General features: G+C 32.4%; 1 protein-coding gene across 1 annotated transcript; it reads left to right on the forward strand.

Annotated features, from left to right (window-relative positions):
* Positions 1-948: 948 nt before the first annotated feature.
* Positions 949-2,147, forward strand: LOC135137459 (uncharacterized). Its single transcript, XM_064067125.1, has 3 exons — positions 949-1,110; positions 1,339-1,661; positions 1,714-2,147. Exons 1-3 carry the CDS (start codon positions 1,107-1,109, stop codon positions 2,089-2,091), a joined length of 705 nt encoding a protein of 234 aa, XP_063923195.1. The 5' UTR covers positions 949-1,106; the 3' UTR covers positions 2,092-2,147.
* The last annotated feature ends 9,270 nt before the right edge of the window (positions 2,148-11,417 follow it).

Below are 11,417 nucleotides of genomic sequence, written 5' to 3' on the forward strand. Positions count from 1 at the left end.
TCACGCTCGGGAAGTAAAAAACCGAAATAAAAAATTGCAAGTCAAAATATTGAAGAAAAGAAAATTTTAAAAATCTAAAAATTGGAAAATTGAAATTTGAAATTGAGTAAAACATGCAAAGGTTGGAAAATCTAAAAATTGAAGAAATTTAAACTGAGACAACAAATTGAATAAAATCGGAAAACAGAAAAATCAAAAAATTGGAAAAATTAGAAAAATAAAGAAAATAAAAAACCGAAACGAAAAATTGCAAATCGAAAAATTGAAAAATTAAATATAGAAAATAGGAGAAATTCAGTTCGAAAAATTGCAAAAACTAAAAATTGAAAAATTCAAAAATTGAAAAAGTGAAGAACTGAAAATTTTAATCTTGGAAAATTGAAGAATTGCAAATCGGAAATCTAAAGAAACAAGAAAAAATTAAATATTGAAGAATGAAAAATGCAACTAAATGAAGTAGCGGTGTTGGTTATGCCACTGATTTTACTTTACACGGGTTATCAGAAATCAAAAATCGCAAAAATTTTTGATAGTTTTGCAAAGAAGTGTAATTTATTGGACTGCACTTCAAGGGCGAGGGAAGTTCTGTAGAAATAACCTTTGCCCATTTTTTATGTCTTTTTATCTTGTCTATTGTTTTAAAGCGCTAGAAGTTAAAACTGTCGAATTAAAAAAAAAAAAATCGTCGCCCGGTACAATATCGGCAACTTAACTGAATTTTATCCACTGCTAACACTAACAAATAATTTAAAAATCATGATTTTTAATTAAGTATTATAGGTAATTTGTAAAAAGCTGAGGCTTAAGGTATAATAAATTTTCAACAGTTTTAAGTTAGAATAAACAACTGCTTTATTTGTTTACCACACAAGCGATTACATCACATCCACTGATTACACCAAAATACAAACAAATGATAACTGATGATAAGTGACACCTCAGAATCAGTCGTGGAACCTACATTTGATAGATTGCACAAAACGTTAAATTTATTTGCTTTAAATTTTAAAAAGTGCCTCGTTTTTTAGTTTTAATAAAATTCTGTTTTAATATTCTTTATTAAATAACAAGTGTTTCTTGGAACTTGGGATTACAACAGTCACAAAATGCGTAAGTCGCAAAAAAAATTCTATTTAGTAAAAATTTTTATTTAGTAAAATAAAACCTCAAAATTTTTTAACCTTTGCGCTCCTTCCAAAAACATTTTTTGTTTATTAAAGAAATTCTGCAGCAATTCAACTTTCTCCGAATTACGTCTTTATCTGAATATAAACAAGACTTTTTATCTGCGCGTTTATTATTTTAAGACTTCCTTACTTACACGTGTTTACATTTTAGTCTCGCTACAATTTAGTAGTCTCATCTTAGCGACAACAATAATTTCCTCTTCCTGTACCATCTCGAGATGCCGTTCATGGTTGGATGATCCTTGTACCACTGAGATTAGGCCCAACTATAGAATAAAACGCGCCAGTTACGTCACCCTCGTTAAAAATCAAGTACAAATTTTGATTTCTCGCTTTCGATTGTACTCAGAAAAAATTATGCGCTTGTATAAAGACGCTGCACAAAGCGGACAGAATTCAACGAAAGCACGACTAAACATTAGAGACCTGAACGTGAAAAAGATGCTCAACAAGATGACGAAGGACCCAGATCATGTGAGCATATTTCATATAAGTGGACAAATTAATTAAAATGTTTAAATTTCAGCGACTCGAAGAATTCTTGTATGGGCTTCAACTTTTTGCGCATACCGTGGAGAAATTGAAAAATATTACGGTCGATTCTGAGGACAATTTCTTACTTAATAGTAAACGCGATGAGATTTATAGCAGTATGATTTATCAGATGAGGAGTCTACTTTGTGAAGTTCAATACTCTCTACACGTGACAAAAGGTGTAGTGACTATAGCAGGGAGTTCACATGCCATGAAGATTCATTTACCGTCAAATGCAGTATTAGATTTAGGGAGTGCTTACGTGTTGGACAAAAAATTTTTCAAAAAGACTATTCACTTTTTGGTGAAGGCTTCGAGAATACTTAGTCCCTCAAACTTAGGACGATTTAAGGGGAAATTAAAAGACTAGGACATAATTTGTACAAATTTATTTATAATAAAATTATTGTGTGGCTCCATTGCAAATATGACTTCAGCTGCAAGAGAATTTTTTAAAAGAACAGTAACATACGTAAAATTTACGGGACGTGCGACTGTCGGATTTTTAAAAATAATTTTTACTTCCCGAGCGTAAGCAAAGGAAGTATTGTAATCGAGTCCGTCGGCCGACTCTCTACTTTTACGTTTTCTCGATCTTTCATGACCCCTAGAAGACGAAGAAATAGGTCTCCCATTTCCGTCTGTCTTTCCGTCTGTCCGTCTGTCCGTCTGTCCGTCCGTCTGTCCGTCTGTCCGTCTGCCGTCCCGGATTTTTATTAGACAGATAATCTCCGAAAGTACTCGACCGATTGTTGTGAAATTTTGTACTTATATTAAGAATATCATGTAGATGGTAAAACGCTAACCAAAATTTGTCTAATCATCCCCACCACTAATGCGATGACGTCACTTCAAAATTGTACATAGTAAATGGGTTTTCAATTGTATAAAATAACATAGTCCTACACATGTAGTTTACAACTCCGAATCGACTTTTCACCCGAAACGTCCAGATTTTTGGAAAAAAAAATCAAAATTATAAAACAACATTTTGAAATTTAATTTTTAATTTGCTAACCAGAATGCTTTGAAATGTTGCAGATGTTTTAAGGCTATATAGAGCATCATAAATCTTTAGTCAAAAAATATTTGCTTATCCCCTCCAAAAACTTGATGACGTCAGCTCAAAAGTTTGTGGAATAAATCATATCTAAAATGTACAAAATATGATGAGTCTGTACTTGTGATCTATCACTCCATTCATATTTTTTGGATTTGCATATACAGGGTGACTCAAAAAAATTAATGAATGCGTAAATATATTTTATTGATTTAATCAGGAACTACAAAACCGAATGCTCTGAAATCTTGCAGATGTTTTAAGGTCATAAAGAGCATAATAAATGTTTAGTCAAAATATATTTGCTTATCCCCTCCAAAAACTTGATGACGTCAGCTCGAAAGTTTGCCGAATAAATCATATCTAAAATGTACAAAATATGATGAGCCTGTACTTGTCATTTATCACTCCATTCATATTTTTTGGATTTGCATATACAGAGTGACTCAAAAAAATTAATGAATGGGTAAATATATTTTATTGATTTAATCAGGAACTACAAAACGGAATGCTCTCAGATCTTGCAGATGTTTTAAGGTTATAAAGAGCATAATAAATGTTTAGTCAAAATATATTTGCTTATCCCCTCCAAAAACTTGATGACGTCAGCTCGAAAATTTGCCGAATAAATCATATCTAAAATGTACAAAATATGATCAGTCTGTACTTGTGATCTATCACTCCATTCATATTTTTTGGATTTGCATATATAGGGTGATTCAAGAAAATAAATGAAAGCGTACATTTATTTTACTGATTTACTCAGGAACTACAAAACCGAATGCTTCGAAATCTTGAAGATATTTTAAAATTATCATAAGCATGGTAAATTTTTGATCAAAACGTATTTGGTCGTCCCCCCTAAAAAATTTATGACGTCACCACAAAATTTTGCTGTATAAATCCTATCTAAAATGTACAAAATACGGTGAGTCTCTTCTTGTGATTTATCATTCCATTCAAATTTTTTCGATTTGCATATACAGGGTGACTCAAAAAAATTAATGAATGCGTAAATTTATTTTATTGATTTAATCAGGAACTACAAAACCGAATGCTTTGAAAACTTGCAGATATTTTAAGGTTATAAATAGCATAATAAATTTTTAGTCAAAATATATTTGGTTATCTTCTACAAAAAACTGATGACGTCAGCTCAAAAGTTTGCCGAATAAATCGTATCTAAAATGTACAAAATATGATGAGTCTGTACTTGTGATTTATCATTCCATTCATATTTTTGGATTTGCATATGCAGGGTGCCTCAAAAAAATTAATGAAAGCGTGAATTTCTTTTTTCGATTTAATCAGGAATTACAAAACCGAATGCTTTGAAATCTTGGGAATATTTTAAAGTTATTATAAGCATGGTAAACTTTTGTTCAAAATCTATTTGTTCATCCCTCCTAAAAAAATTGATGACGTCACCCTTAAATTTTGCTGAATAAATCCTATCTAAAATGCAAAAAATATGATGAGTTTGTACTTGTGATTTATCATTCCATTCATATTTTTAGATTTTCTTAAGAGGTGGTTCAAAAAAATTAATGAAGTCAATTTATTTTATTGATTAAATTAAAGGCAACACTTATTATTAGTATTACACCCCAACCAACCCAATTTGGTAGACACAAAATTTGTTAAAGGAAAAACTCGGTTGAAACATAAGGGTAGCACGCTTATTTACATCGACTTTAACATTACAGACCTGCATTTTTTTTATGCGCTCACTTGGTTTCGCGAATGTGAAATAGACATGTTTATAATCAACCAATTGTGAATTTCACCGTCAAGAATTAAAATAAAACCCAATGTTTTATATAATAAGCCGAAGTCGAAGTAATACAACCGATGTTCGTTTTGTTTACAGTTTCTCTGTTTGACTCTCACGTATGCTGTTACGCCTGTCATCTTAAATTAAGAATGTTTATACATACACGATTTTCAGTTGCCTCTGATACGTATACGTGAGTAAATTGTTTCGTTATTTTATTGATTATTACAAATCAATATTCAAAACGACCCAATTCATTTTCCCGAAAATTTGAGAATATAATAATTTTATTCTTAGTATTACACTACATCTATCCCAACTGATATACGTGTCCTTGCAAAAATGTTGATGACGTCATCGCAATTTTTTTTAAATTCCCACTACAAAAATGTAATGAGAAAAAAATACAATAGGCATGCAGTCGTCAAGTTTCCGACAGCGAGGGAAGTACTGCCTAAACTCTTTAGACCAATTTTTTGAATTGAGTGCGCTAAAATTTAATTTATTTCAATAGAAATAAAAAATATATTGCTTTAGCTTCAATAATTCAATTTGTGCTTTCGTAAAGAATATCGATCAATTTGAAACAATAAGTAAATTTAAAATCGACCATTATAGATTCGAAAAAGTTTCCGAGAAATTAAGCAAACAAATCTTGTTTGCCTCAGGCGTCAGTTTCAGAACTTCTGCTTAGTTAATTTTACTTTAATAAAATATTCCTTTCACCGTAAACAAAATCTTTGCTGCTTCTACAACATGGAGAAAAAAGATGATGGGGATAACAGAAAGAAATGATTGTTAAAAAAATTGTTTTGATTGTAATCTGAAGTGGTAGCATAAATTTCACTGGCAGGGAAAACAATAATTATGTTAAAGTTTTTGAATTGTAAATATTTTTATAGAAAATAGCTGTGCTTACATTAATAAATAACCCCCACCCCCGGCAACAAACTGATGACGTCCTCTCATTTTTTTTAACGTCATTTAAATTTGATAAAATAACATTCTCTAAATGATCGAAAAAAATCCAAATTGTAACCTTTTGTACTAATATAATCGGCAAGAGAATCTTATCTCTATAGCATGATGGATAGCGTCTACTACTTGTAACGCGAAGGTCTCACGTTCAAATAGTTCATGGGGCTTTGTTTTTCTCTTAAACTATGACTGGTCTTATCTGTATTTTTTTATTTATAGAGGTCTTGCAAAACAATTAAATGTTAGAGAGAGGACTAAAGATGGAAGCACAGTCATTCAATAAACATCAGGAATATTGTCGTGGCCACATTAAAGTTAGATTTGATTTTCTTTAGGGTCCCTAGAACATTAGTTTCGTCTACTCCGGATAGACGTGTAGGAGAATATGAAGATAAGGATTCAGCAATAAAGTTATCCAAATTTAGAAGAGAAGCTGGCACTAAAATGATCTACGAGAAGCATTTAAGATCTTCGGGTCTCGAAGAGATTTATTCGCATAGCGCATTTGGGAAGATATACAACAACCTTTTTTAAAATAGATTACTTTAGAAAGCGCTAGTATCGCCCCTGCTAAATGTTGCAAATTCGCAAGTACATACAAAGTATAAGCTCAGTTGTTTAATTAGCTGATTCACATAGGCGACACGTCCTAACCCCGATCTTGCCCATTTTTGCGAAGTGATATTGCACAGGGTAGTGGCCTGCTGCCAATCTTGGATCATTCTTTATCAAATAGAGAAGATTTTTAGTGGTCTTTGGCAAAAATATGACAAGCTTTTTCTTTTTTTTGTCACTCAGATTTCAAAAGCCGTTACTGTTTTGTAAGATTATTTTTAATTTTTCCTAAGCTAAGTGCAAGTCGCTGTCTCTCTATTGTATTATTGGTTGCCGACATTCGCATCGCGATAATTTACGTCAGCGCGAGAAAATTTCATCTCCGTTAAATATGCAACTTGTAAAACAACCCATGCTCCCACGTTATGACAGCTGCCACTCATCTTTAAGGGTTAAAATCGTTCGCTTCGTTGACAATAGTTTTATTACTTCTATTGTCAGCTGGGCAAGTGTATTTCTCGGCTTGCAGGTAGAGCAGAGTACTGAACTAAAATATTTATCTACTACGAAAGAAAACACAATTTCTCAGCTTACGCTCGGCAAGTAAAAACGCAAAAACACGTCGATTAGTATATAAAAATTGCCATTTTGTAACAATAATTTCAAAATTTTTGAGTTATATTTGACAGATGTATGGCGTCATCGATAATTTTTTTAAATAGCACCTCCTATTTTTTTAGCATAAGGTGATAGTCCCTTGAAAGAGAAATTTTTGATATGTGGTTTAACCTAATTTACTGTCATAAGAAATGAAAAAAGCCAAATGTGTGTTTTACAATAAATTAATAAAATCATCGTCAGAGACTGATGAGATCTTTAGTTCTAGTGCACATAACAAATAATTGATGTTCATATACATAATTCCGACCATGATCCTTATTTTTTAATTCTTGTCTCCACAAAAATTGTACTTATGTGTTAGGCATATTCTGTAAGTAGATAGAATAGAAAAGTAAAATTTGCAACAATATTTTATTGTAGGTATCTTATTGTATGTCATAGCAATCTTGGGTTTTTCAAACCCAAAATCTTAGAAATTTAGGTAGGTACCTAGTTACCTCTCGGGATGTATTTTGAATGAAATAAATTGGTCGAAGCTCGAAGGTTATTTCGACAAAACTTCCCTCGCCTTAATGCAATAAAACAAATGCAGCTTTTTCGAAAAATTATAAAATTAATTTGATTTATTAAATTTTATGAAAACTCTTATAAGTTAAATTTTTTTCCAAAAATTCTGGATGTCTAGGGTGAAAATTCTACATGGATTCACACACCACAAGTGCAGGAATATCTTATTTTATACAATGTAAAAAAATATGTATAAAAAAAAAATTTGGAGATGACGTTATTCCAATGATGGTGGGGATGATTAGCCAAATTTTAGTTAGCGTCTAGCCATCTATTATAAAATTAGAAAACCAAAATTTGGTACTTTAATTCCTCTGCCAAAGTACACTAGTGATCATTGTGAGAGAATGTTTTGTGCCGTAATCAAAAGTTAGTACACAATTTATTTTGTGCAGTGCTCTTTACTTCCCGAGCGTAAGCGAAGGAAGTATTGTAATCGACTCTGTCGGCTGACCCTCTACTTTTTCGTTTATTCGACCTTTCATGACCCCTAGAATACGAAAAATAAGTTTTCCGTTTCCGTCTGTCCGTCTGCCGTTCCGAATTTTTATTAGACAGATCTCAGAAAGTACTGGGCCGAATGTTATAAAATTTTGTATTTATATTAGGAAGAATATCATGTAGATGGTAAAACGCTCATCAAAATTTGTCTAATCATCCCCACCAATAATGTGATGACGTCACTTCAAAAATTGCACTTAGTACTTAAATGGGTTTTAAATTGTATGAAATAACATCCTGTGTGAATCTTACACACGTAGTTTATAACCCCGTATCGAGTTTTTACCAGAAACATCAGATTTTTTGAAGAAAATTCATCATTTTGAAATTTAACTTTTGAATCAAAATATATTTACTTATCCCCTCCAAAAAATTTATGACGTCAGCTCAAAATTTTGCAGAATAAATCTATCTAAATGGTAGAAAATATGATGAGTCTGTACTTGTAATTTATCGTTCCATTGATATTTTTTGGATTTGCATTTACAGGGGACTCAGAAATATTAATGAGTGCCTGAATTTATTTTATTAATTTAATCAGGAACTACAAGACCGAATGTTTTGAAATCTTGGAGATATTTTAAAGTTATCATAAGTATGGTAAATGTTTGATCAAAATGTGTCTGCTTATCATCCCCCAAAATTTATAACGTCATCTCAAAATTTTGCCTAATATACCCTGTCTAAAATGTGCAAACTATGATCAGTCTATACTTGTAATTTATGGTTGCATTGATATTTTTTAGATTTGCTTACACAAGGTGTCTCAAAAAAAAGATGAATCGCTCAATTTATTTTATTAAGTAAATCAAGAATTGCAAAACTGAATACTTTGAAATCTTGCAGACGTTTTAAAGCTATTGTAAGCATGGTAAATTGTTAATCAAAATATATCTCTTTATTCCCCTAAAAAATTGATGACGTTATTTCAAAATTTTCCCGAATAAATTTTACACAGAATGTGCAAAATATGAATTTTTACTTGTGATTTTTCATTTCATTTATATTTTTTTAATTTAATTATGCAGGGTGAGTCAACAAAATTAATGAATGAATCAATTTATTTTATTGATTAAATCAGAAGCGGCTAGCTCCACTTTCCAACGTAAAAGTCGAAAATAATTGATGGGTCGTCATTTAAATGACAATGGTAGTGTTGATCTTGCTCTTGCTGATAAACTATACAGGGTTAGTATGAGGTCCCGAAACGATTGAATAATATTGTTATTTGAAAAGCTTTTTTTTTGGAGATTTTGTGTGGATATATAGTTAAACATGGAGACCTGATTACAATATTTTTTCTTTTTTTATCGCTTTGACACATAAGGCCAACAACTTTTTTGTAATGGAACATCCAGATTTTCTTGACATTTTCTAATGCAGCAAATAGAAAAAAATTCACAAAAAATACCTAATATTGTAAAATCACGTCATCTTTGAAAATACTAATAAATAATAAACGACGACTGGGACTACAATAAACGTTCAAAGTGTTCTCCGTTTACAATTTGGGAGTGCCGTAATCCATCAACAAAATGTTTTGTTGTGAAATTTTTTCTATTTTTTTGTATCAGTAGAAATAAACCTGTTGATAATTTGTGAACGTAGTTTTTTATTCTGCTTTAGAAAATGTCAAAAAAATCAGGGTGTTCCATAAAAAAAAAGTAGTCTGTCAAACCGAGAGAGATAAAAAAATGAACAATGTCGTAATCAAGTCGCCATGTTAACTGTATATCCAAAGCAAATTTCAGAAAAAAAGCTTTTCAAATAACAAAGTTAATCTACTTTTCGTCCAATTGTTGCCATAGGTCATTTGTTGAACAATTTAAAGAATATTGAGCATAAAACTTGTTCATGCACTTTTACTGATGTTGGCATAATTAATGAAAACGTTTTGGTTTCAAAACCATTTTTATCTACAAATGTGTGGTTTAGTAGAAAAATTTAGCACAGAAAGTTGCGATATAATTATAAAAAAAAAATAGAAAATTTAAAAACTGATATTTTAAACGGTGTTTTGATGGCAGAAAAGAAAATATAAAAGTAGCTATAGAAAACAAAATTATTAAATATTTAGAGTTAGACCCAAAAAAATATATAAAATTTTGTTAAAAGAAAACGATAGCTATATGTTTCAAGTCCAAGGCCAACTATATGTCTAATAATTTCGCGTACGAAAACGTTTGCCATGCGTTTGGTGGTCTATTTTTTTGTTGTCACTTTGAGACTCTTTGCCAAGTGGACTGGCAAAGCCACTTCGTCTCCATTACCCGCTCCACAGGATATCGAAATTGGCCCCCGGCATCCTATTTTCATTGCCTCTGTTCCTTTGTGTTGTTTGTTCTTTTTTTAGTCGTTAACCATTAATAATGAAATATTTTCCTGGCCCTGACGCTTTCGTCAGTTTGGTAACTTCTTCTGATAGGCCTGGAACTGTGACTGCTTTTTAGCTATAACCTACAACCATATGTTTACATTTGTATCTGGCAATTTTAATCCACCCTCCCCTTTTGAGGTGAGTGAAGCGCAGACGTGAAACCTATTGGAGAGCCAAAAAACTCTTCGAGATTATTCTAGTGGCTTTTTCTTGCAGAGAGCGAGAGCGATAGTATCGTATCTCGTGCCGTGAATTTTTCTCTGTGCCATAGAGGCATCTTCTCATTATCTCGCTAATTACCTCTGGAAAGAAGATCTCTTTCCCTCTCGTACCTAGACGGTTGGCACAAACCTGATCTCTTCGTTTGACCACGCTATTTTCGATTTTCGAAATCCTATCAATTTTCTCTTCCACTCTCGCCTGCATCGTAGTTACTTTCTAGGCCTAGTGGCTCGGAATCCTTAATTGTTAAGGGTTCTTCTTCCGGACGACTCTTCTTCCGGACGATTCTTCTTCAGGACGATTCTTCTTCCGGACGGTTCTTCTCCAGGGCGGCTCTTCTCCCGGAAGGGTCTTTTCCTCCCGGAAGGCTTCCCTTCATGTTGCTTTGATTATCTTTGGATGCCCCTGGATCGACTTTAAACACCTCAATAGCACCGGACGTTGGAGTTTCCGGTGGATAAGTACCATCTTGCGTCGCATTGCGTCTTGCTATTTTTATTATACCACCCAAGTTGACGTTTTCTGCCAAACTCGGTAGCCTTGTACCAACCCTATAATCTATATTTATACAGGGTGACTGCGAAATATAGGCAATAATTTTAACCATGGCATCCCGCACCCTAGTAGTGTCGAAATATAGAAAAAATAAATTAAAAATCGAATGAGGCAAAACCCCCATGAACCACCCTCGATACGAAGGCACTGAGCCACCTTGTAAACGGAGTTAGAAAAACGTTCGAATAAAAAGGACGTAAACACTTTTAGTTTGATAAACAGTAAAACTGACGTTTTGCTGCTTATCATTCATTCATGGATTCATTCATCGGTAAAGGTCAGTGCGAAAGTTTTTTGATAATGCTTCATGATGATCGATTATTGATTCTGACGGATGTTTGGTCGTTGCCATAACGATTTTACATTGTTTATTGGAACAAAAATAAGAACAACTTAGAATGCTACTGCCTTTTTACAAGAAATGTTGAAAATGTTGTCCTTGACTAGCAATACAGGCGTCAGAGCGTCGCAAGATGTTTGTTAATA

Source organism: Zophobas morio, unplaced genomic scaffold, assembly GCF_036711695.1.
Source record: "Zophobas morio isolate AGI-343-1 ecotype UQ-CSIRO unplaced genomic scaffold, CSIRO_AGI_Zmor_V1 ptg000029l, whole genome shotgun sequence".
Lineage (NCBI taxonomy): Eukaryota > Metazoa > Arthropoda > Insecta > Coleoptera > Tenebrionidae > Zophobas > Zophobas morio.

Excerpts from the sequence above, each read along its gene's own strand:
- LOC135137459 (XM_064067125.1), top strand. Across the intron at positions 1,662-1,713 it reads TGACGAAGGACCCAGATCAT|CGACTCGAAGAATTCTTGTA; the intron begins GTGAGCATATTT and ends TTTAAATTTCAG.